Source organism: Pristis pectinata, chromosome 4 (genome assembly GCF_009764475.1).
Source record: "Pristis pectinata isolate sPriPec2 chromosome 4, sPriPec2.1.pri, whole genome shotgun sequence".
Classification (NCBI taxonomy): Eukaryota; Metazoa; Chordata; class Chondrichthyes; order Rhinopristiformes; family Pristidae; genus Pristis; species Pristis pectinata.
This window is the reverse complement of record NC_067408.1, coordinates 64,656,547-64,683,279: the sequence shown is the minus strand read 5'-3', so window position 1 is coordinate 64,683,279 and position 26,733 is coordinate 64,656,547. Positions and strand designations below refer to the sequence as shown.

At 43.1% G+C, this 26,733-nt stretch overlaps 2 protein-coding genes and 1 non-coding gene across 3 annotated transcripts in view; 2 read left to right on the top strand and 1 right to left on the bottom strand.

Moving 5' to 3' along the window:
- Window positions 1–6,055: 6,055 nt before the first annotated feature.
- tpt1 (tumor protein, translationally-controlled 1) lies at window positions 6,056–10,290 on the top strand. Its single transcript, XM_052015353.1, has 6 exons — window positions 6,056–6,143; window positions 6,416–6,489; window positions 7,216–7,403; window positions 8,182–8,287; window positions 9,232–9,345; window positions 9,841–10,290. Exons 1-6 carry the CDS (start codon window positions 6,116–6,118, stop codon window positions 9,841–9,843), a joined length of 513 nt encoding a protein of 170 aa, XP_051871313.1. The 5' UTR covers window positions 6,056–6,115; the 3' UTR covers window positions 9,844–10,290.
- On the top strand, window positions 9,598–9,726 carry LOC127570102 (small nucleolar RNA SNORA31). Its single transcript, XR_007956304.1, has one exon. It is a non-coding gene; the product is annotated as a small nucleolar RNA SNORA31 (small nucleolar RNA).
- A 2,474-nt stretch (window positions 10,291–12,764) lies between the features above and the next one.
- Window positions 12,765–26,733, bottom strand: part of gtf2f2a (general transcription factor IIF, polypeptide 2a) — a 76,945-nt gene continuing 62,976 nt past the window's right edge. The window contains exons 7-9 of the mRNA XM_052015350.1: window positions 25,579–25,678; window positions 20,268–20,411; window positions 12,765–14,481 (exon numbers count right to left, since the gene is read on the bottom strand). Coding sequence (XP_051871310.1) covers window positions 14,362–14,481; window positions 20,268–20,411; window positions 25,579–25,678 — 364 coding nt within the window. The 3' untranslated portion in view covers window positions 12,765–14,361. The remainder of the gene's footprint in view (window positions 14,482–20,267; window positions 20,412–25,578; window positions 25,679–26,733) is intronic.

Here is a 26,733-nt window from a genome sequence, read left to right as displayed (position 1 = left end):
GGCAAACAAGCACCATCCTTACTGAAGGGTCTGCAGTGCAAAGGGTGAGCAGCTTTAAGTTTCTGGATGTCAACATGTCAGGGGAACTATCCTGCACTCAGCACACAGTTGCAACCACGAAGAAGGCGTGCCAGCATCTCTACTTGCTTAGAGGTTTAAGGAAATTTATCATGTCATCCAAGACTCTGACAAACTTTGGCAGATGTACAGTAGAAAACATTCTGACTGGTTGCATCACAGCCTGGTAGAAAGTCCAATGCTAGAGAGTGGTGAACTCAGCCAGCCCCATCACGGGTACAGCTCTCCCCACCATCCAGGACATCTGTAAGAGTTGATGTCTCAGGAAGGCGACATAAATTATGAAGGACCCCCACCATCCAGGCCATGCCCTCTACTTGTTGCTGCCATCAGGCAGGAGGTACAGGAGCTTGAAGAACCACATCTCAAGGTTCAACAACAGCTTCTTCCCCATTGCCATCAGGTTCTTGAATGGACTTGAAAAATCCTACTACCACCTCGGACTATATTTCTTTTCTCTCCCTCAACTTGCACTGGTGTTGTTATGTTTATTTTGTCATGTATGTATAATTTATATTAATTTAACTTTATGTTAACTTATGTTTGTAATGTAATGTGCGGCTGTTGCAAAAAGCTAATTTTCATGGTATGTATACTCTGGGTATGTATGCCCATGACAATAAACTTGAACTAGATCTACTGCAATAAAGGGTGTTAGAAAAAGCATATTCTTACTATTCCATGCTTTCTAACCTCATCATAGAATCTTCACGTTGTACAGCATAGAAACGGGCCCTTTGGCCCACCGAGTTTACACCAACCATCATGCCTACCTATACTTATCTCACCTGCCTGCATTAATTCCATATTCCTGTATGCCTTACTCATTCAAGTACCTGTCAAAATGCCTCTGAAATGGTGTTACTGTTCCTGCCTCTGGCAGCTCAGTCCAGATACCAACTATATGTTCAAAAAAATTACCCCTCAGATCTTTAAATCTCCCCCGTCTCACCTTAAACCTATGCATTCTAGTTTTACACACTGCTACCATGGAAAACAGACTGGCCATCTACCCTATTGATGCCTCTCATAATTTCATACACCTCTTTTATGTCATCTCAGCCTCCTTCGTTCCATGGAAAACAGACACAGCCTATTCAATGTCTTCTGATAACTCAAGCCCTCTAATCCAGCCAAATATCCTCGTGAATCTTTTCTGCACCCTCTCTAGCTTAATCATTGATCTCTCATAAAATGATAGAGCAACTTGCATCATCAACATCAGCAAGCAGGAAGTTGTCCAAGTAAAAGATCACCAGATGTGGTTATTTAGGCATTCCACAATGTGTATTTGCACTTTAACCCACATATGACTCACTAAATTTCTCAATGAACTTAACAGCCACAAACCATAATTAGCAACCTTCACTTGGCAAAAACAAGGACAGTGCACATAAATGAAATATGTCTAGTTCTATGAAGCACTTTACAACCTCCCTGCTACCCTCACCATTTTTCCCAAGCAAACCCTATATATTTCCCCAGCACCACCCAATTGTTGACACATCTGACATCCTACACAGTATAACACCACGTCCAGCAGAAGTGGATTGTCAGTGTGCTGAATCTACATCTGAACCTGTCCATCATCATTGTCAGACCTTTAAGAAACACTGTTAGCGACACACCAGCAGTGACCTCAGAAACATACCCCGAGGCCAACATTGCAAATAACTAATGATAAACATTTCACAATAAAGCAATTTAGAAAAATCTATTAAATGAACTCAGGCTTCTACTGTTAGGCCTGTTGTTACCCAACTACTATGTTGCATGTTTTTTTGTCGCACAATGAATTAGGGAGAATGGAATGGGGTTTATTTTATTTATTTGTCAGGGCATGGACGGCAATTGAACTGATTTTGTAAGTGTGGAAATTAGTGACTTCTCTTCCTGAATGTGGTTGTTGCCACCAGTGAAAGTTACTGGAATTTCTCTCTGGTTGCTTTGAATGAATGTAACCAAATGCCAGGAGCTGAGCAAGGGCCTGAAACATTGATTGTTTCTTTCCCCAGACGTACTGCATGTCCCACTGAGCATTTTGAGCACTTTCTGCTTCATTTCAGGTGTGCATCATCTGCAGAATTCACTCATTGCTAATTCAGGACTAATGTTTGCAACTGTGCAGTACCAGATGAATTTCTCCCTCTTCTTGCAGATATTTGCTGCACCACACTGCACCGATTAGATTCTCTAAATCTCCCTTTCTCCACTCATTATAAACACTATAATTGTGATACTCCTAATGTTATCCTGGGCAGTTGATGTTGACTTGAAACTCAACTTTGAAATCGTGTGAAGTGTCTGTGTACTGCAGCCCGTCCACTGAGGTTAGGGTGAACTTGGTTCTGCAGTGTAGGCAACATCGGTTGAATTGTGACAAAAGAAACTGCAGATGCTGTAACCTGGAGCAAAAAAAACTGCTGGAGGAACTCAGCGGGTTGAGCAGCATCTATGGAGACAAAGGGATAGTCGATGTTTCAGGTTGAATAGTTGTGCCTGTAGATTAACTGCAAACTGGGGAGTTTGTAGATGAGCACTGTGGTAACAAACGTGGAAACAGACGTGGAAACATGGGGGAGTGGCTTTGCTGATCAGGGACAGTACCACAGCTGTAGAAAGGGAGGATATCTGAGAGGAATCGTCTACTGAGTCATTGTGGGTGGAAGTCAGAAACAGGAAGGGAACAATCACCCAATTGGGAGTATTCTACATACCCCCCAATAGCAGCAGAGACGCTGAGGAGCAGATCAGGAGGTAGATTTTGGAGAGCTGCAAAAATAACAGGGTTGTTGTCCTGGGTGATTTCAACTTCCCTAATATTGATTGGCACCTCCTTAGTGTAAAGGGGATAGATGGGACGGAGTTTGTTCGGTGTGTACAGGAAGGATTCCTGACACGGTATGTGGACAGGCCGACTAGAGGAGAGCCCATACTCGACCTGGTACTAGGCAATGAGCCTGATCAGGTTTCAGAACTCTCAGTGGGAGAGCATTTTGGAGACAGTGACCATAACTCCGTGACCTTTACCATAGCCTTGGAGAGGGATAGGAGCAGACGATATGGGAAAGTATTTAACTGGGGGAGGGGGAATTATGATGCTATTAGGCAGGAACTTGGGAGCATAAATTGGGAACAGATGTTCTTGGGGAAGTGCACAGCGGAAATGTGGAGGTTGTTTAAGGAATACTTGCATGGGGATCTGGATAGGTTTGTCCCATTGAGGCAGGGTAAGGATGGTAGAGTGAAGGAACCGTGGTTGACATGAGATGTAGAATGTCTTATCAAGAGGAAGAAAGAAGCTTACCTGAGGATTAGAAACCATGGATCAGACAAGGCTCTGGAGGGTTACAAGGTAGCCAGGATGGAGCTTAAGAATGGACTTAGGAGAGCTAGAAGGGGTCATGAGAAGTCCTTGGCGAGTAGGATCAAGGAAAACCCCAAGGTGTTCTGCACATATGTGAAGAATAAGAGGATGACTATAGTGAGGGTAGGACCAATCAGGGATAAGAGAGGAAACATATGCCTGGAGTCGGAAGAGGTAGGGGAGGTCCGTAATGAATACTTTGCTTCAGTATTCACCAGAGAGAGAGAGACCTTAACGTTTGTGAGGATGGCGTACGACAGGCTGATATGCTAGGTCATGTCCATGTGAGAAAAGAGGATATACTGCAACTTTTGAAAAACATTAGGATAGATAAGTCACCAGGGCTGGATGGGATATATCCAAGGTTGTTACGGGAAGCTAGGGAAGAGATTGCTGCGCTTTTGGCAACGATCTTTGTGTCCTCACTGGCCACAGGAGTAGTGCCAGATGATTGGAGGGTGGCAAATGTTGTTCCTTTGTTTAAGAAAGGGAGTAGGGATAACCTGGGAATTACAGACCAGTGAGTCTTACCTCAGTGGTGGGCAAATTACTGGTGAAGATTCTTAGAGACAGGTTTTATGGGCATTTAGAGAAGCATAGGCTGATTAGGGACAGTCAGCATGGCTTTGTGAGGGGCAGGTCGTGCCTCACAAGCCTGATTGAATTCTTTGAGGATGTGACAAAGCACATTGATGAAGGTAGAGCAACGGATGTGGTGTTCATGGATTTTAGTAAGGTGTTTGATAAGGTTCCTCATGGAAGGCTTATTCAGAAAGTCAGGAGGCACGGGATCCAGGGAAACTTAGCTGTGTGGATTCAGAATTGGCTCGCCCATAGAAGACAGAGGGTGGTGGTAGATGGAGTGTATTCTGCCTGGAGGTTGGTGACCAGTGGTGGATCTGTTATGGGACCCCTGCTCTTTGTGATTTTTATAAATGACTTGGATGAGGATGTGGAAGGGTGGGTTAGCAAGTTTGCTGATGATACAAAGGTTGGTGGTGTTGTGGATAGTGTAGAAGGTTGCTGTAGATTACAACAGGATATTGATAGAATGCAGACCTGGGCTGAGAAGCATCAGATGGAGTTCAACCCGGATAAGTGTGAAGTGATACACTTCGGGAGATCGAATTCGAAGGCAGAATACAAGGTTAATGGCAGGACTCTTAGCAGTGTGGAGGAATAGAGGGACCTTGGGGTCCAAGTCCATAGATTCCTCAAGGTTGCCGCACAGGTCGATAAGGTTGTTAAGAAGGCGTATGGAGTGTTGGCCTTCATTAGTCGGGGTACTGAGTTCAAGAGCCGCAAAGTGATGTTGCAGCTCTATAGAACTCTGGAGCATTGTGTTCAGTTCTGGTTGCCTCATTATAAGAAGGATGTGGAAGCTTTAGAGAGGGTGCAGAAGAGATTTACCAGGATGTTGCCTGAATTGGAGAGCATGGCTTATGAGGATAGGTTGAGTGAGCTAGGGCTTTTCTCTTTGGAGAAAAGGAGGATGAGAGGTGCCTTGATAGAGGTGTATAAGATGATAAGAGGCATAGATCAAGTGGACAGTCAGAGACTTTCTCCCAGGGTGACAATGGCAAACACGAGGGGACATAATTTTAAGGTGACTGGAGGAGGGTATAAGGGGGGATGTCAGGGGTAAGTTTTTTTTACACAGAGAGTGGTGGGTGCATGGACACACTGCCTGCAGAGGTTGTGGGGGCAGATACATTAGGGACATTTAAGCGACTCTTAGATAGAGATATGAATGATAGAGAAATGGGGGGCGGTGTGGGAGGCAAGGGTTAGATAGATCTTAGAGCAGGATAAAATGTCAGCACAACATTGTGGGCCAAAGGGCCTGTACTGTTCTGTGTTCTATGAAACAAATGTTTGTGCAATGCAGCAGCCTTGTTTGCCACCTGTCTCAATTGAGGTTGGTTCTGCTGTGGACCAATTGGTTCGGATCTTGATTTGTGTGCCATTACGAAACAAACAATAGGTGGAGATGAATTTCTACAGGTAGCTAAATATGAGAATGGTGTGCTACACTGCAAAGTCCTTAGTTCAGCTGTAAAGGGCTGTGTATAATAGTTGATGTTGCTTTTCCCTTCAATGTTACCACTTGATGAAGATCATGTCCACCGTGCATCCAGATGCACGGACCCTGGCCATGACTTTCCCCATGGCAGACAGCAGGGAGATTCTGAGCCCATTGGTGAAGGCGGTCACCATTACAATGCTCCTGATGTTCTCAATACCTCCCTGAAAGATTGCAGTATCCTCACTGAAACCCGGGAACCCCCGGCGCATCCTGGAGGAGAAACTTTTATCAGTACATCAGAAGCGGACAACAGAGCAGGAACTTTCACACGCAAAATGCTGGAGGAACTCAGCAGGTCAGGCAGCATCTATAGAGGGAAATAAACAGTCAACGTTTCAGGTCGAGACTCTTCACTAGGACGGGGCAGGAGCTTCTGTCCCGGGGAAAGGTGGTGGGGTGGGGCGGCTCCAGAGGAGGCGGTCGGGACCTCGCCCTCTGACGTCAGCAACCGCTCGCGCACTGTTGACGTAGCCTGTACGTGGCTGACGTCACGGGCGGCGGCGTCTATATAAACGTCAGTGCGGGACAGCTCGCCCTTTTCGGTCGGTGTTGCAGGGCCGCCGGGTGTGCGTCTTTCCGCCGCCATGAGGATTTACAAGTGTATTGTTTCGGGTGAGTGCCGCCGCTGGATTACTCCCTTTATAAAGGTGCGGGGTGGGGGAGAGAGAAGAAATAAGAATGAAGAGTGTGGGGTGGGTCCGGCTGCCACAGGGTGGGGGCCGCGCCGTCGATTGTTTCTGCCCAGCCTCTGTGACTGGGCCTGGTTGGCGGCGCTGCGTCAGGTGGGGCCTGGAGGCCGCAGGCCGGCCGTCCGCCTGGAAGGGGGGGGGGGGGGGGGGGTGTGCTGCTGCGCCTGACCGTCGCTCTGCTCTTGTTCCCGGCAGGAGATGAGATGTTCTCCGACATCTATAAGATCAGCGAAGACCCGAAGGGTATCATCTACGAGGTGGAGGGGAAGGTAAGAGCGATGCCGGGCCGAGTTTCTATCGGAGGCGCGGAGGGAGGAGGAGGGTGGCCGGCGGTCATTGGAAGTGAGGTATCGGCGAGTCCGGTGCGGCCCGGCCGGATGTTGGCGACCGATGCGGTCAGCGCCCGGTCGGCTCTTGGTATCAAAGTGGCTGGAAGTCCACAGCGGACCTGGTGTCGGCCGCGCCAGTCGGGGGCTCGGCCCGGTGGCCTTTCAGCAGTAACGGGCTTGGATTCAATGTCGTAGCCGACAGGACAAGGGTTTGATCTGCTTCGTCACCTGCGGATCCGCTTGGTTCCTCTTGTGCCATCCTTATGCTGTTAATTTAAGATGTCTGACTCGTGATCTTTTAAGTATTGATCCCGCATTGTATGCTGTTGTACTGTCTACTTTCTTCCTCAAGCTAATCGCAGTACACAGGCTAGCTGTTACCTTCATTTGATGGGGGAAGTCACTGGACTATGGTCCAATTTGGTCAGCAGGGTCTATTGGGATGAGTTGGGGTTCTCCTTTTCCACTGGTCCACCAAGGGCTTAGACTGATTGTGGTTGTTCTGACTTGGTGAACAGGACATTCTCCAATTTGGGTGTGTAAAAGTGAGCTTTTCGATCTATTTCATCTGACTAAATCAAGCTGGATATATGTTCTGGTGTTCCCTAATGTTAGAATTCTCGAGGTTCTAATATTGTACTGAGGAGTTCTTCTGCTTTTCCCAAGCTTGTTTCCAGAACAGAAGGAGGGATTGATGACTCTTTAATTGGTGGCAATGCTTCCCAAGAATGTCCGACTGAACAGTCTGAGAATTTAACTGTCAGTGGTGTTGACATTGTATTGAATCACCATCTCAAAGAAGTTTCTTTCAAGAAAAATGAATATAGAACTTACATAAAGGAGTACATGAAACGGTGAGTAATAAGGTTGCCTTTAATGGAGACATAATTTATTGCTTTCTTTGGTTACATTGAATTAGACAGACTTTGTAGGCAGTTGTGATGGCAAAGCTGGTTCACTTTTGCAATTATGTAAATAGGTGGCACTAGAAGAGCAACAGTTGATGATTCATCCTCTCCCACTTATCAGATTTAGACTGCTTTTGTTTCTCCTTTAAAGCTCCCAAACTTTGTATGATACTGATTCAGGCATGTGTGAAATTTAAGTCCATTGGATGTATTTTGGGTGGAATTTGAGTCATTTTGTTTTAAGTAAGTTTTATGAATTGGAAATTTCAGAGGAGTTGAGGCTGAATTTTATTATGCTTGGGATGGCCTGAGACTTAATAGTTAAGTACCTATTGTGGCTGCTAGTTTATAGAGTTCTTGACATTGCAGGGTTAGTTTTAAACTCAGTTCACTTAAATCAAGTGTCTAGGTCCATTCAGGGATGTGGCCAAGAGTGTGGCCCTTGTCTCTCCATAATGCTAGAGACAAGCCCTCAAAGTGGCAAGTTTTTGTCTCCTCTCTCAATATGGGAGAGGTAGAATCTGTGATTGGGTAGTGGTCTAGAAACTATTGAAATATTTTGAACCTGAAGGATCCCATTTGGAACATGACTGTCCTTAACTCTTTAGTTTTGATTTTTTTGAAGGTTGTATTTGGATTGTTGCTCTTGAAGCAACTTGAACTTTAAGTGCAATCCTTGCAAATGTAGGAATTAAGTTTTGTCACAATTTTATTTCAACCACAGCCTGAAAGACAAAATTCAAAAGGAAAACCCAGATGCAGTGCAAGATTTTACTAACAATGCTCAAGCTGTTGTTGCAGATATTCTAAAAAAATTTGGAGACTATCAGGTAACCAGCATTTTTTTTACATTGTTTAAAGTTACTTTGAAGCAAATAATTAAAGTTCCTGATGTTAAGCTTATTGACTTAGTGTTCATTGTTTGGCTTGTTATTTATGGTCCCCTTGATGGCCATATCTCATTAAATTTGCATGTAGTGGATGAGGAATGACACTGGTACCTTGTTTTGTGCTCAGTATGCACTCCCAGGAATAGGAATGCTTGTGGAATCTGTTAACAATGGATCAGCAATGCTCTTACATGTTTTTGTTCTGGGAACCCTGCCTGTACTTTGCTATTAGAATCTTGGCAGTTCAGCCCTTCACTGGTGCTCCTATAATAAAACTGCTGAATGTTCTCTGCAGCTTGGTGTGATGTGAGCATCCAAGTTGATGTGCAAAGACTGCATGTGAAACTGGTGTTGAGGGGCTAGCATGATTGTTTGAGCTTGTTTCAAAACGAATATCTAGGATGAGCTTTACAGGCAAATGAGGCAAAAACATGCATGAAGCCAATGCTGTTGCCCCAGTGATGGCCTGGCTGTAGCCCTGATTCCTTAAACCCCTCTGCCATCTCAGCACTGTATGGCTGGCTGCACTGTATGCACCAACTCTTGTATTGCCTCAGTAGCTCACTATATAGAGATCCCAGGCTAATTAGAACATTTCATTGTTATGGGAGTGATGGTGGAAGGCAGGGGATCATGCCAGTTTCCTCTTTGGTAGTGCACATCCAAAGTGGATGTTATTAAGAATGTTAGTACCTGTTTGAATACTGGGCCCAGGAATAAGGTATTGGTGTTCTCTGGGACTGGGATAAGCAGGGTACCAGTGTAGTGCTTTTATTGTACAACATACTTGCATGTACAGTGCATTGGGACCTGAAACTGGCCTATTGAACTAAGCTAATGTGAATTGTTGAGGAATCCAATACTAAATTTAGGAACTTGTTTAGTTTTACACAGGTGAGAGTATGAACTGTGATGGCATAGTTGGATTATTAGATTACCGTGCTGATGATACTCCATATATGGTTTTCTTCAAGGATGGTTTGGAAATTGAGAAATGCGTAAGTATTTAAATCTTATCCATAATGTGCTGTTAAACAATGTGGCATACACAGCAGTGTTGATCCTTTCATTTGGGACTGTGGGGAAAGAATTAGGCAAAGGCTGTGGATGCCACTGCTGTAGAATTGGGGTAGTGGGGGGTTCAAAATCTGTTTTGAATTAACTTTGATTATTTTAGTATTAGCATAATTCTACACATTGAGTCGTCCAACATGCATTTGTGATGTCTGGCAGCCTGAAATGTTAACCAAGTGCATCTACTGATAGACCTGAAGTAAAATTTAGTGACTTTGTGGTTTGCACTCAGATGCAAGATTAAAATTCCTCAATCTTCTACCTGCTTCTCTGTGGCTGTGCAGATTGAATAAAGGTGGACATGGTTTTTATGTAGGAGTATCTTTGGGTGGCTTCAACTACATTTTGTCAATGGCATGAAGGCAGACAGCAAGTCTGGTCAAAAGCTACACTAACATTGAATTTCTGTTTTTTTACAGTAAATCTGCTTGCAATTCATCATGTTGAATTCATCAATCACAATGACCTAATGTTCATGTTACCTGCAATAAACTTGGAACTGGTATCACTGAGCTGATTCATTATTGGAAAAGAACATTGTTTTAACTGAGTTGTAATAAAGTGCATTAATCCCCTTAATGCCTGATTTACATTGCTGATACAGACTGCTTCTGGAATTGGTTGCATTGTTCCTAATGTGGAAATGTTGGATCTTTTGCATCTGACCCATATCAGGTGCTGGTTAGTGATGTAATTCCCAGGCTCTATTGCATGATGCCCATGAAATCCTCAATTTGTGGATATGGATAGCACAAAAACTCTTGGGGGAAGGGGGGAAATGAAGCTTTGGGTTTAAATTAATAGGATCTGGGCAAGTTGTAAATACAAGTGTGATTGTTTCAATAAATGTCTTGGTGTTGTCCAGTCAATGGTGGATTCTGCATTGATAAATTTGTCTCTAGATCCCAACATTGAGTAAATTGGCAAATTGTATTTTGAAGTTACATACATTAAGCTGTTCAGGCCTCCTGCATGACTGGAAGGTATGGTTTTAAACTAAATGTGCTGGTTGTAACTTGACTCCTGTGGGCAGGTGGCACTTTTCTGACTTACTGCCTCTGGTTAAATCAGTGTTTCAAAGTTCAGAAATTGCCAGGTCTACAGCCTTTGAGGGTTTCCATTAATAGGTCAGACTATCATTAAAAAAAACTACCAGTCAGCCTTTACCAACAGGCATAAAATGATCTCCATTGACCCTTCTGCATTAGAGCTGGAGATGTAGCTCATTAAATGCTCTTGACAAAGACTGAATTGCACCAGCTGGAATATTTTGTCACTGAGGCTTCCAATTACACTAAATCCATCTACTGTATCTCATTTTGGGCAGCTTCAGTGGAGTGATGCTCTGCCATATGCTAGTCTTGAGTATGGTCTTGGTCAATATGTCATTGTGAATTACATATTTCAAGTTGCAGTTGCAAGCATTCATCTAAATTCTGGTAATTACATTCATGATGATGCACAGATGCATCAGAAATGCATGTCTTGTCCAAGTCATTCAAGTCTCCATGGCAATAAAAATTGTGCATGTTTGGCAACCCCACTAAGTTTTGCTTGCTTTAACTTATGCAGTGTTCTTGTCTCCAATTCTGAGAACTGCATCTTTTGAATGAATAATGCCAGATCTTTGTAACATGGTGCAACAAATTTGCACTTGGCAGTGTCATCTTAAAGATGTGGATTGTAATGTTGGAATAAATTTCAATGCAGTGTTAAACAAGCTTGGTGCCAATCAGCTACATGTCCATAGGATGTGTATCTCAATTGCTGTATACATGGCATGGTCATTAAAGTTTAGATTTGTCTAAAAAGCTGCTACAGCTTTACTTATAAATTCTAAGACCTAGCCCAAAAACAAAGTGCATGTTTTAAAAAATATTACCTTTGGCTCAGCAGTTAGGTATTACTCAAGATGACTCGCAATTTGCATGATTGTGACCTGAGTTGCAATACTTAGGATAGAGATAGAATTCATTTCTCATTACATCAGAAAAGCAAGAAGGATCTTGCCAATTGACAGCTTTGTTCTGGCTCCAGTTGGGCCAGAAAGCCCAGGTTTTGTGCAAGGATCTGGGGAAAAACAGTGCTTTCAAGGCTTTCTGCCATTCTGATCCAGTAACTTGGCTGTAAGAGTTGGTTTTTATTATTTGTAAGTTTAGAACATCAAATTTGGAAAGATCAAGGCTTCTGCAGCATAGGAATATTGAATTTGTGCCACAGACCAATTTTTCCCCTTATGGGCCTGTAGTTCTGGCTATATCAAATTCCTTAACTTGAATGTGCTTTCACTACCAGTTTTAGCTCAACTATGCAGAAAATTATGATTGGGTGTTATGGGTAAGTAAAGCATGCTATCATGTCTGGTTGGGACCATTTTTAAAAAAAAATTGGCTACACATCCTCATTTAAGACCTGACACATTAATTTTCCCTGGGGAAAGCCATGGAAAATTAACTAATGTTAATACTTGACCAGTACACCATCTTCCAGCTGCATTGTGGATTTGCAGCCATAGTAATTGACTACATCACCTTCAACAGCTCATTACTTGTCTAGAGTGAGCCAACACTGTTAATCTATCCAGTTATAACCAGAAAATTACTAGATTTGATTGTCAGGTAATAAGTGAGGTTTCCCCACCCAATTTTTGGGTGTTATCAGCAAGGTTATTTATTATTTACCCCACTTGCCCTCAAGGTAGTGGTGAGCCACTACCTTAAACTGCTGTAATCCTTCTGGTGCAGGTGCTTCTATTGTGGAGAGGGAGTTCCAGGATCTTAAAAGGTATCCAAAAACATTGTGTTCAAGGCACTATTAATGTAAGTTGTACAAAATCTACATCTAATTCTGTAACTGGATGGTAAATGGAAGAAAGTAATAAACCAAAGATACTGTATATGTAAAATGAAAACGATCATAAAAATTAACTGATTGGAGAAGAGTAAGTCTTTGTTAAGACTATTCAAGACTTAAGAAAAATGGAGCCAATCTGAAATGCAAAAGTTACTTGTAATTCAATCAAAGGATGTGTTAAAATTAAAGAGAAATAAGGACCAATGTGTTATTCCATAATTATGTCACTGGTGGGTGATTGGACCATGTGGGCCTTGTTATATAGATGCCAGTAATAAGAGTCACAGAAATGGAACCCAGTGGCAGGGTATCTGGTAACAGCATATCTTCAAGATAATATCCCATATCCCACCAGAACTAGAGTCAAGTATCATGCAAGAATTCATCATGCAATTTCCCTGATGCTGAAGATCTTCAGTTTAAAATTTCTTGCTTGGTGTCAGAATAAACTGTTCTTGTGTTTGTACACTTAAGTCATTAAAGGTAACTGATTAATTAGAGTCATTCAACTTCTTTCAGCTGGCTGCTATCCAGGTTCATGAATGACTATCCCTACAATGTTTTGAGTGTAACCATAAGGTTTGGGGTCAGCCACTGATTAAGATACTTTATATTTTGCCTCTTTCATTCCCACGATGAGTCAGAATGGCAAATGGCATACTCTTCACACCCAATAATATAGCAGACCACATCCTATCTGTTCAAAATCAATATTCCACACAATTAAGGTTCCTTTAGTACATTGGCCCTAATTTTAGTCTTCCTGTAAATGCAACATTATCTTATGTATATCCCTTATTAAATGCCTCTAAGAGGTCACCTCTTTTTCTGGATAGAGTTCCAACCCATTCAGGCTTTCTTGAGGACTTCATTCATCTGTAAATAATTCTAGATGCTTGATTCTTATCAACTTAAATATTTCTATCCATTGTGATTTGCTCTCCTTCCCCACCCAGGAATACATTTATTTTGACTCTGTCTCACAAAATGGCCCATAAGAGATATATAGGGCAGCATTTTTTTTGGCTTATTTTAAATGAGATAACATAATAATTTGGAAACTGATAAAAATCTCCAAATTCCCTTTGAACAGAGTAGGAAGTTTTGGGGAGAAGGGCCAACCATGATAGTGAATCTCATCTGGTTGGATTTCTGTACCAGGCGAAGATGCAATGCAAGGAAGTTGAGGTGGTTGAAGTCTCAGCTTTTTGATCTCTACTTTCTCTCAGGCAAGGAAAAGAAGATCCTGTTCACCCTGTCCAGACCTCTCATAACCTCAATTAAGTCACTCCTCAGATATAAAATTCCAAAGAACACTTTAATGGTTCAAATAAAAGGTTATCACCTGAACTGTTTCCACAGATACTGTCCTGCTGAGAATTTCCAGCATGTCAGTTTTTATTTCAGATTTCCACATATGCAGCACTTTATTTTTCCAAAGGAACTCATCCTAACCTGACTGGTCCCTTTACTATATAGAGACAGCAACATCATTGTGAAGGCCCTAGATTTCCTCACCAACAAATTGTGGACTTACTCCAGTTTCCCCAGATTTCAAGATCTAATAAGTACTGTGATACACCCTGCCTTCACCAACAGATTATTTTACAAGAACTATTCTTATACCATAAGGTATTCTTGTTCTGCAGTAGCAGTCACTGAAGAACATCATCAATCCTTCATGCCTTAAATAGGATGTTTGTCTTGAGCAAGGGCAAAGAAAGGGACCTACAGTGATGTTCACCATCTCATGTGAAGTATATAACCAGCTGATAATTTATAACCTGGATAGTACCACCTGCAGGAATATCTTCAACACAATACTTTATTGACAGTACAAATATAGCCCTACATTAATCAACTTGCTACATCAAAACACTTAAAGATACAAAGCTTTTCCTTGATTCAAATAAAAACTCATAACTTATCCTTTCCTCTTCAACTTTAAAAATTGGCTGCCATACAAAATATTCTGGCCTTTGAAGAGGTAAATAAATCACCATTGCTCAGCTCTCATGACTGAGGCTAAGACTACATCTTGGAACATCTCACTTTCTAGCTTAATACTTTTTAGCCACTGTGTCATTCTATTCACTTTTGTCTTCATTCTGGTAATGCCGATACTCTGGTTTTAGTTCCCATGTGTTCTTGTGGGTTCCTTTTACATTGTAGATGCCAATCTCTCTCAAAATTTCCTTTAGGTAGGTCTATGGAGAAGGAAGGAAACAGAAAAAATTAACTTCTACACCAAAATTTACCACTTAATAGTTCAATCATGGCAAACATCCTGGCACACACCTCCAATCTATCTAGATATCTGGTACACAAGGTTTGGTTTGGTTTTCTCTTGAGGGGTAACACACATTCATCTAAGTTTAGAGGCCGCCTGGCAGTCTTGGGTTTAGGGAACCTCAAGTGGTGTAGCAATATCAATGTAGCTTAACAAGCCAAAAGTTGCAATAGCATCAAAAGTACTGTAGTGAGCATTCCATGCTTCCTGTTGAAGCATTAGCTTGCAGTGTTACCTAAAGATGAGTGGCAAGACTCAGAGCCCTCCCTGTGATTGGTCACACTTCCACATTCCATAAAGCATCAGCAATATTCTGGAGCAGTGCAGACCTGGCAGACTTACTGGGGCTACCTGCCGCCAAGAGTCGATAGTTCTAAATTATCAACCAGAAAGCCTGTGTGTGTTGAAACACCTCAACCCAATCAACTTCCTCTTTCTATGCAGGATTGCATGAGACTGAACAAGTGACTGGGGCAGGCTTTGAGCTTTGGAAGTGGCAACATGAGTAGCATGGCCCACTGAAATGTATGAGCACACTGCCACTGTCAGTTCCATCACTTATTTCTCTATGCCCATCTACACCTTCCCTCAACCTCTAAGTAAAAACTTAAACCTCAGTTTCCTCATCAATATTTCTTCAACAAAGACCAATCTGAGCAGCCTGCAGCCGACAAGCCACATTTATATTTTGGATGTCCAAGTTTGGGGATATGGCTGCCACACGTATTCATCACCAACTACTTAATCCAGACCGTTAAAATGGAAAGCTTTGTTCAGCAGGTGCTGGTCTTGAGACTGATATCTCTCCAGGGCATTTAGTGATGGGGAACCTTTCACCATCCCCCCCCCTTTTTGCTTTATTCTGAATTAAACATAAAATCTCCTCAAAGATAATATTTATGGTAGTTTAAATGAATGTTAAGCTAAGGGACAATGGTGGCAGATCGGTACCATTCAATCTTTTCTACCCTCCACCTTAATGCAGTCCATCTCCAACTCATTTTTTTCTAACTCCTCTATCTCCTTCTCTGGGAATTGGTCAGGAAACCAACATACAACCCCACAGTTACCTTGCCAATGGTTCCTCCTGACCTGCTTCCTGTGAGGATTTCATTTAATTCTCTGCTTCTCTGTCTCTGCTGCATCAATTCAATGTCAACCTCATACCAATATTTCCAGTATGTCAGCTGAGGACCCCCTTTACCGATGTTCATTCCACTTCCTGCGCTCACTCCTTCCAACCAGAACCACAATAGTGAGCCCCTTGTATTCACCATTACAGCATCAGGCTTCACATTCATCCTCTGATTTCAGACCCCTCAAGTACAATGTTGTCTCCAAACACATCTCACCCTTTCCTTCACTTGTATTCTGAGGGCACCAACCTTTCATAAGATTCCATTAATAACACCAACAACCACTTCCCAAGGCACATTCTAGTGGAAGTGCAGGGAATGGAATAAATGTCATTTTATCTTTGTACTTTCCACATCTCCTTGTACTGCTTTCAGTTTATTAAACTGTATTTAATGCTTTCTCCTACGTAATGTGGAGGCCAAACATAGATTGGGTGACTGCTTTGAGGAAGACCTACATTAAATCTGCCAGTGCAACTGAGAGCTTCCAGTTGCCTATCACTAATTCTCAATACCATTTTGATTTTTTCTTCTTAAAATGCTTCCTATCACATTTTTTCATATTTCCTCATCTGCCACCATCTTCTCCCAGGTTTCACCTGTCTATATCTCTTACAGTCTCTCTGCATCCTCCAAGCTCACTCTCCCACCTTGCTTTGTATTATCAGCAAATCTACACATAGTATGGCAGCATAGTGGTTAAGTAACTGGGTTTCAATCCAGAGGGACACATTAACAAATAGTTCCTGTAGTACTGATCATCTGCCACCAAGTGGCACAAGGTTCCTATTAGAACACAGAACATAGACCACTACAGCACAGTACTAGCCCTTCAGCCCATGATGTTGTGCTGACCTATATAAATCTACTCCATTATCAATCTAACCTTTCCCTCCTACACAGCCCATAACCCTCCATTTTTCTTACATCCATGTACCTATCCAAGAGTCTTAAATTTCCTTATTGTATCAGCCTCTACTGCCATCCCCAGCAGTGTGTCCCAGACATCCACCACTTTCTGTGTAAAAAAACCTACCTCTTAACATCTCCCCTCAACTGATGTCCTCTAGTATTGTTCATTGCTGCCCTGGGCAAAAGGTGCTGTCTGTCCACTCTATCTATGCCCCTAATAATCTAATACACCTCTATCAAGTTGCCTCTCATCCTGTGTCGCTCCAAAGAGAAAAGCCCTAGCTCTCTCAACCTTTCCTCATAAGACACGTTCTCTAATCCAGGCAGCATCCCAGTAAATGTCCTCTGCACCCTCTCTAAAGCTTCCACATCCTTCCTATAATGAGGTGACCAGAACTGAACACAATTCTCTAAGGGTGGTCTAACTAGAGTTTTATAGAGCTGCAACATTACTTCATGGCTCTTGAACTCAATCACCCGACTAATGAAGGCCAGCATACGACACACCTTCTTAACCATCCCATCAACTTGCGCGGCAACTTTAAGGGATCTATGGACTTGGACCCCAAGATCCCTCTGTTCATCATCCACACTGCTAAGACCTGCCATTAACCTCATACTCCGCCTTCAAGTTCGTTCTTCCAAAGTGTATCACTTCACACTTTTCTGGATTGAACTCCATCTGCCACTTCTCTGCCCAACTCTGAATCCTGTCTACATCCTGTTGTAACCTACGACAACCTTCTACACTATCTACAACACCACCAACCTTTGTGTCATCTACACACTTACCAACCCATCCCTCTGCTTCCTCATCCAAGTCATTTATAAAAATCACAAAGAGCAGGGGTCCCAGAACAGATCCCTGTGGAACACCACTGGTCACCGACCTCCAGGCAGAATGCATTCCATCTACTACCACCCTCTGCCTTCTGTGGGCAAGCCAATTCTGAATCCACGCAGCCAAATCTCCATGGATCCTATGCCTCATGACTTTCTAGATGAGCCTACCATGGGGAACCTTGTCAAACGCCTTAATGAAGTCCATATACACCACATCCACCGCTCTACCTACATCTATTTGTTTTGTCACCTCCTCGAAAAACTCAATTAGGCTTGTGAGGCACGACCTGCCCCTCACAAAGCCATGCTGACTATCCATAATAAGACTATGCTTCTCCAAATGCTTGTAAATCCTGTCCCTAAGAATTCTCTCCAATAGCTTGCCCACCACTGATGTAAGACTCACTGGTCTATAATTCTCAGGATTATCCCTATTACCTTTCTTGAATGGGAACAACATTTGCCATCCTCCAATCCACTGGTACCACTCCTGTGGTCAGGGAGGATGCAAAGATCGTCGTCAATGCCCCAGCAATCTCTTCCCTTGCTTCCCGTAGTAACCTGGGGTATATCGCATCTGGCCCCAGAGACTTATTTATCCTAATGTTTTTTTTAGAAGTTCCAACACTACCTCTTTCTTAGCCTCAACATGTTCCAGCACATTAGCCTGTCCTACACTGACCTCACATTCATCGAGGTCCCTCTCCCTAGTGAACACAAAGTATTCATTAAGGACCTCCCCTACCTCCAGGGATGTTTTCCCCCTTATCCCTGAGCATTCCTACCCTCACTCTAGTCATCCTCCTGTTCCTCACATACGTGTACAATGCCTTGGGGTTTTCCTTAATTCTACTCGCCAAGGCCTTCTTATGTCCCCTTCTAGCTCTCTTAAGTCCATTCTTAAGCTCCTTCCTGGCTATCTTATAATTTTCAAGAGCCCTGCCTGATTTTTAATTCCTAAAATTTTTGATTCCTAAACCTTAAGTATGCTTCCTTTTTCCTCTTGACTAAATGTTTCACCTCTCTTGTCAACCATGGTTCCTTTACCACACCATCCTTTCCCTGTCTCAATGGGACAAACCTATCCAGGACCCCATGCAAGTATTTCCTAAACAGACTCCACATTTCTGCTGTGCATTTCCCTGACAGCATCTGTTCCCAATTCATTGTCTGCAAAATGATCGCTCACCAAGTGGTTTGTCACCTGACCAGGTTCATTGCCAGTACTAGATCCAGTGTGGTCTCTCCTCTAGATGGCCTGTCCACATACTGTGTCAGGAATCCTTCCTGGACACACTTAACAAATTCTGTCCCACCTAATCCTTTTGCACTTATGAGGTGCCAATCAATATTAGGGAAGTTGAAGTCACTCATGAGAACAACCCTGTTATTTTTGCACCTTTCCAAAATCTGCCCACTTATCTGCTCCGTGTCCCAGTGGCTATTGGCGGACCTATAGAATACTCCCAATAGAGTGATTGCTCCCTTCCTGTCAGTGTGGATGGAAGTCAGACTCAGTAGATGATCCCTCCATGATGTCCTCCCTTTCTGCAGCTGTGATACTATCCCTAATTAGCAATGCCACTCCCACCCCCTCTTTTACCTCCCTCCCTATCCCTTTCGAAACATCTAAACCCCGGAACACCAAGCATCCAATCCTGCACTTGCGACAGCCAACTCTCTGTACTGGCCACAACACTGTAATTCCATGTACTGATATTTGCAATTCAATCAGGTGAAATTATGGCTCAGTTTGTTCTTACTGTAATGAAATACCCAGCACATAAAATTCTTCTTTGGATAATCTTCAGTTAAGCAAGTAAGCTATACCTAGAACATGCGTTAATACCAGAAGGATAAAGAGGATAGGAGGCATAAGGCCAAGTAGGGACTTAATACAGTCAAGTTAATTTTATACAAGAACAGTCAAGTTAATTTAATATACAGTTAAGGTGAAATTGATTTCAAACATACAAAACTGGCTTGTTCTCCACTGTAGAGATAAGCAGTAACATATCAGAAAGTAATTTCAAACTGCGATATTGGACAACTCATTCAGTTCCTTAAATAATTTGATACCCCCCACTTACTCTCACCAAATTGAAATTAAACACTTTCAGAATTCATTTCTCCCAATAACAGGTTAATTGGAAATAAAGATGATAGCAAAAATTACAAATTTAAATCTTCTCAAAAAGAGACAGTGACCAGAGGTAGCCAGCAAGCCAACTGCAGAAAGGATGTGGGCAGCAAACCATCTTAACCACAGTGAGAGGACGGAGGTGAGAGTTTCCCAAAATTGGCTTGTGGAGCGCTGGCAATTTTGCTTGTCAAACAAAAATAAACATCTTATATTTCTTGGTAAGTAAGATTTATGCTGGTTTGGTATGTACCTGTTAGGAAGTTTGATAGTTGTGTCTCTGGGAGCAGGCACTATATGATAACTCACATGTCACATCTCCACAGAAACAAGATAGGAATGTCATTCAGTGGGCTCCCAGGAATTTTAGCATTAAGTTTGAGGATATTTTCAAACTTTGAGGCATTGACACTCCAATGGCCAATTACAGTAAGTAGTGCATACGACTCTCACAAATGAAAGTAATTTTTGCAGTTGATTAGAATGGTGTGACATTTATGACACTTTCTAGCGTCAAATTGCCAATAATATTTAAACAAATATTAAAGTATAACATAAATACAATGACATCACCCATGGCCACAACTTAAGAAACTACGGGAGAACCATGCACTTTAAATCCAGAAGATGGCACTGGTAGAATTAGAACAGTGTATCATTCCCTTTACTTACAACTGGCTGCTTTGTGATGTCCACCAGGTCCTTAATGTTGTAGTACTGATGCTTCTCAAATGCTGAAAACAGCATGTCCAGCACTTGCTGCCTGTCAGCTCGAGCACGTTTTCCATCTTCCTTCTTCTTCCTCTCATATTCAATCTAACAGAAGCTCAAGATTAATAAGGTTATACTGCACTCACATTAAATACCACAGCAATAACCCTGTTCCAGGAAGCCAGTTCTTTCTCAGTTGTATTACATCAGGAAAATCCATGAGTTATTGACAGGGAGATCCCCAGTGGTTGTGCTGCTACAACATATTCTTACTCTCTAGTTTCCTTCTTAGATCCCAATTCATCGGCATTCCGTGAGTAGACAAGAAGCCCAGTGACCCATCGTCGGATCTCCAATAATGCCACATTACAACTGGATGCCCAATATCCAAGAGGACCATTCCTGGAATCTCTCCTCCAGGGCAGAAATAGCCTGTTGGCTTTCTGGGCTGCAGCAGCTTCATGAAGCATTGAGTCAGGATTTACATTGTGTAAATACTTATTCTGCACAAGGGTCTCCAGATCCTTTCCATCCTGGTCCAATAAAATGATGCAGCGTCAACAAACAACACCTGAGAGATTATTCTTCCAGTTTCACGAATAAAGAACATATTTCTCTTGCACTTTTTTTCTGTCATTTTTATCTCTAGGCTTTTGATCTCCACATACTGCACTGTATATAAGTGTGCATACATATGTCTTGCTCAAGTGTACTCTTCACCCATTGCTGCTGTTCTGAGCCACTCCTTGGTCCGACCACACATGAAAATAGGAGCAGGGGTTGGCCATTCGGCCCCTCAAACCTGCCCTGCCGTGCAATATGATCATGGCAGATCTGTCCCAGGTCTTATCTCCTCATATATGCCAGTTCCCAGTAGCCCTCAATTCCACAATCATTCAAAAATATATTCACCTCCTCTTTAAAGATCTCCAGTGACTTAGCTTCCACAACACTCCCAAGTGGAGAACTAGTGATTAAATTCTGCTGCACACCACAGGACAACCATGTGAACAGTTTTAACCCATAAAGTTTGCAACATAAAACAAGCACAGAAAGTATTGGAAATGCTCAGCAGATGAGGTTCCTGATGAAAAGTTCTTGACCTGAAGCATTAACTCTGTTTCTCTCTCCACAGATGCTGCCTAACCGGCTGAGTGTTTCATGTGTATGCTGTGCTGATTTGGATTTCCAGCACCTGAAGTTCCTTGCTTTTACGTGCATTAAAATGGGCTGAGGACAATAAACTGTGTCAGGAGAAGGTAATTTAGAGGCAGAAGGGAACAGGAGCTGGTAAAGGAGAGAGATCCAGAAATTGAGCACACAGATACTTAAGGATCAGCCAGTAATGTACAGGTGGGGAAGACAGCAGAGGGAGGAGACAGAGGACATGTTAGGTGAGCGAAGGTGAAAACAGCCTCTGGTATTCTATATCATTTGTAATTTATGGAAGGGCACCCAGCTGAAGGGAATATTGAGGAAATTGAATCTTGAGGTAATAGAGGCATAGATCACCCACTCACCCCTGGTGAAATGCCATTGTGCTGGGTTATTGGATGAGTGGATTATACGCAGTTGTAGTGTCTCTCTATTTGAATTCTAGCCGATTATTCCTGTTATAACAGACTGGACAGCTACCCATCAACCTATATCTGCAGTACCAGATCAGCAGACAAAAGCAAACGGGTATCTAAAACCTCATCCCAAACATTTTTGGCAGTGACAGCCTGGAAGACCTGCAGCAAGCAAAAAAAGTTGACAGTCTGAACGTACTGCGCCTCTGCACTGTCCAGTTGACAATCTATGTGCACTTGACTAGGGCCCAGACAATGATTGTCAGTAACTGCACTGCCTGGCTCTTGCAGCAGGCCTGATATAGACTCTGGGGTCTGGAGAAGGGGTGACAGAACTTTAATCATTCCAATTAGCCCCCGTTGTCATTCTCACACTTCAGGATACCTACCAACTGATGTAGGAAACCTGTCTGGAAGCAGTAAAACTTTAGGCAGCCTGGGTCCTATTGCAGTCAGCCCACCTTCATTATCATCTCTTTCCCCTCCTTTCACAACAAGTTGTCAGTAATATGCAATGGTAGATTAAAATCATTTCTTCGTGCAGAAACAGCAGTATGTGGGAACAAAATATCCTGTCCTTGGAATGCCACTGGGTGGCACATTTCTATGTGATTCACTATTGAATTTTATCAAAAACACGAATATGTTTGTTGTGTGGGTGGTGCACTTCTGGAAATTTGTTTCATGCTCAATGTGTAGGAGACACAGACACATGAAGGCCACAGGTCACAAGCAGCGGTTTCAAACAATGTCCAAAGCATGTTTGACGTGCAAAATTCTTCTGTGCAGATGAGGCTCACAAATGCCTCTTGTTCACTTAAGCAAGCCTTAACTGGATGGTACAGTGGCACAGTTACAGAGCTGCTGCCTCACAGCTCCAGAGACCCAGGTTCAATCCCAACTTTTGGTGCTGTCTGTATGGAGTTTGTACCTTCTCCTTGTGACCTCGTGGGTTTCCCCAGGTGCTCTGGTTTCCTCCAACATCCCAAAGATGTGTGGGTTGGTAGGTTAATTGGCTGCTGTAAATTGCCTCCAGTGCATAGATGAGTGGTAGAATCTATGGAGAATTAATGGGAATGTTGGGAGAATAAAATGGGATTAATGTAAATCAGTGGTTGATGTGGACTCAGTGGGCCGAAGGGCCTGTTTATGTGGTCTATGACTATCATTCCATGGATGGGGAAGCAATAAAGGCAGCTTGATCATCCCTAGTCCACCGCTGGAATGGAGGTTGGGAAGTCTGAGGCATCTTTAAGTGGTTTTTGCTTGCACCTACCAGATTCCTGCTGATATCTTAGGGCCCAGGACTGCAGTCCAACAGATCCCACACTCAGAGGTTGGACCCCTGCTGAATCTCTCAATCACCAAACACTGATCGTTTGCTTCCCTGACCTCTGCACCTCACCATACTGACTGCCAATTGCCAGTCCACCTGAGTGACCTCTTCCCCCAGCTCCAACCTCAGTCCAGAGCCCATGTCCAAGTGACAACTCTCCCAAGTTCTGACTAATCTTCCCATTCAAACTCTTCTCTACCCTGAAGCTCACTACGAGCTTCCCCTATCCTTAGCCTGAATGGAATTGTTGGAGGAGAGGAGGCTGCAAAACAAAAAACCCTGCATTGTAAGGGGTCCTCACTCCTACGTTAGGTATTGAAGACCCCTACTGATTTTTAAGCATGCTACAATTTCTAACTCTTATATCTTAATCATATATGTAAAGATCTTAACAACATCTAATGAAACTTACAATGTCCCTGTTTTAAAATGCATTATTCATCACCCCAAGGCATGTGCTGTACCTGCAAGATTGCTGCAGGCATTTTTAACACGTAATCTTGCTGAAAAGAAATGGAGTTGAAAACGTGGAAAATAAATCAAAAGAGATAATGGGAGAAATGGTTTAAAACTTTATCAAAGACATGGGTTTCAAGGAAGCAGGAGGAGGGAAGAAGCAAAGGGACTGCAGGATGGGGTGTGTTCTTTGATATGGGACCATTCTGTTGGGTATGATTAAATTGCCAATGGTGTTGGGAGTGATGGTATGTTGCTTGGAATTTCAAGTTTGGGAACAGTGTACTGTTGGAGAGGTACGAATATGAAAGGATGTAAAAACAAGGATGGGAATTTAAAAATTGAACTGATAGATATTTGATAGGACCCAAGGGTGGCTGGGAAGGACAGCAATTATCACTGTGTAGGCTTAGTGCAGGACATGCATTCAGCAGAGCTTGCTTGAGGGAAAGTTCATGGAGGATGTGGAGGAAGATCATCTGGAGGTGATGTAAAGGTGACAAAGTCAAGGGTCACACGACTCTTTAAACCACCACCACACCCGATGGCTCATGGGAGCCAAGGGGGGACGTCTAGGTGACCCTTTTCGACAGTCTCAGTAGGAAACAGGCAGTAGTAGCAGCAAAAGGCCGCAATATCATAGATGGAAGCAATGTTCTTTTTGACAGAAAGGATATGGTAACTTTAGAGAGTACAGGGCCAGTAGTTATGAACACAGGGCTTCAACCAGAGAATGAGTTGGGCTGGGAAATGGAACAGATGACAGGAGTATAAAGTTTGGGTACTTAAGCTAACGTTGAACTGGAAGGAATTGCTAAGTGGCTGTACTGAAGTTGAACTGACTGTCATCAGTGTAATGTGGAAAGGTCCCATATTGGCATCAAAGTGAAATGAGAGTAAGAAAGAGGTAGAGAGAGATAGAGAGACAGAGGATTGAATTAAGAGAAGTGAAAAAGATTTATGAGGATGTTACCGGGACTGGAGGGCTTGGGGAGAGGCTGGATAGGGTAGGACTTTTTCCCTGGAGCATAGGAGGCTGAGGGGTGACCTTCTAGGGATTTATAAAATCATGAGGGGCATAGATAAGGTGAATTGCCAAAGTCTTTTGGCCAGGATATGGGAGTCTAAAACTAGAGGGTACAGATTTAAATTGAGAGGGGAAAGATTTAAAAGGGATCCAAGGGACAACTTTTTCCACACAGAGGGTGGTGCATATATGGAATGAGCTGCCAGAGGAAGTGGTAGAGGCAGGTACAATTACAACATTTAAAAGGCACTTGGACATTTACAAGGATAGGAAAGGTTTAGAGGGATATGGGCCAAACATGGGCAGATGGGATTAGGTCGGCACAGACCAGTTGGGCCGAAGGGCCTGTTTCTGTGCTGTCTTGCTCTATGACTAAATGCGTGATGCTTCACTGCTATGCATCCAGTTGAGGCAGTTAGCCTTGTTCTTTCAGCAGATCCAGAAAGCAGAGAACATATGTGTATTTGTTTTCATATCCTCCATTCCCAATCCTTCGCTGTTCCAAGCATCCACTGCAATATGATACATTTTTAACTGCCTTCTTGCTGCAACATAAAATAATTCACATCTTAACAGCGACGGCCTTTTATTTCAATTCAGGTAAAAGGTCGATGTAACCAAATATAAAAGCACTTCCAACTCAATATTAACAGTTTGGGAGACTTAAAGTAGTAAAGTGTGCCTTTGTTAGATCCCTCCTTTGAACATTTTTTAAATCCATGCCCCGACCCTACTATAAACACTCCTCCATCTCTTACTCATACTTGTACTGAAGACTCCTCTGCTAGTATAGGCTCATGGCTGTAGAACATGGTAAGTTTGCATTTCATTGGTATTAATGATCATGTGTTTCAATGTGGTTAGTAAACAAATCAGACTTACATTGTACTGATGGTTTGCAACAGGCTTGTAATTTGTTGTTACAGCCTTTTCCAGTTGTAGGGAGAGACGGAATGGTTTGGAAGATTCCTCAATTTGCTGTCTGGAGTGTGGGGGCAAAAGTAAAATTGGCAATTTAGAATACAGCATATTCAGCAAAAACAACTGGCATTTATAGAGTGTCTTTAATGTAGTAAAACATCCTAACGAGTTGCACCAGTACAGAGCCAAGATGGAAATATGAGCCTAAGTGACCAAAAGCTTGATCAAAACAATTGGTTTTAAGGAGATCCTTAATGGAGGAGGGAGGGTGAGGGAGAGGGGGGAGGAGGGAGAGGGGGGAGGAGGGAGAGGGGGGAGGAGGGAGAGGGGGGAGGAGGGAGAGGGGGGAGGAGGGAGAGGGGGGAGGAGGGAGAGGGGAGAGGGGGGAGGAGGGAGAGGGGGGAGGAGGGAGAGGGGGGAGGAGGGAGAGGGGGGAGAGGGGGCAGAGGGAGAGGGAAGGAGAAAGTGCTAGAGAAAGAGAGAGAGAATTAGAGAGGGAGAGAGAGTGGGGCGAGGGAGTGAGGGGTGAGGGGGAAGGGGGAGGCTAGAACCGGAGGTGTGCAGGGATCTTGGGAATCTGGATGTGATTAAGAGACGAGACAGCACGGTGACCTATCTGCTGTCTCGCTGCTCTTGGGACGTGGGTTCCATCCCAACCTTGGGTGCTATATGTGTGGAGTTTTCACATTCTTCCTGTGACCATGTGGGTTTCTTGTGAGTGGTCCAGTCTCCCCCCCACAGCCCAAAGATGTGGGAGTTGGCCAGTTAATTGGTCACGGTAAATTGACCCAAGTGTATATGTGAGTGGTAGGCTCTAGGGGGAATAAGTGGGAACATGGGGAGAATAAAGAAAAATGGTATCAGTTTATATGAGTGCTTGATGGTCGGCCTGGACTTGGTGGGCTGAAGAGCCTGTTTCCATGACGTGTGAGTCTACAAGGCTGCATAGGGAAAGAAGCCAATCTATAAAATGGTGCTTTGATCATCTGTGTTTCCTTTAAATTTCAGCATGTTGGTCCAAGATATTAAATGCACTGAATTATACATGACAAAGTAACTACAACATGATCAACTGAACAGATTTTAACAGTCTGGGTTAATTGTTTTATGGTCATT

What these genes read in the sequence shown, in the direction of transcription:
- tpt1 (XM_052015353.1), top strand. Translation starts at nt 6,116, where the DNA reads ATGAGGATTTACAAGTGTATTGTTTCGG. An exon ending in TCTACGAGGTGGAGGGGAAG is followed by an intron (nt 6,490 to 7,215) that starts GTAAGAGCGATG and finishes GCTTTTCCCAAG; the next exon opens with CTTGTTTCCAGAACAGAAGG. An exon ending in AAAAATTTGGAGACTATCAG is followed by an intron (nt 8,288 to 9,231) that starts GTAACCAGCATT and finishes GAACTTGTTTAG; the next exon opens with TTTTACACAGGTGAGAGTAT.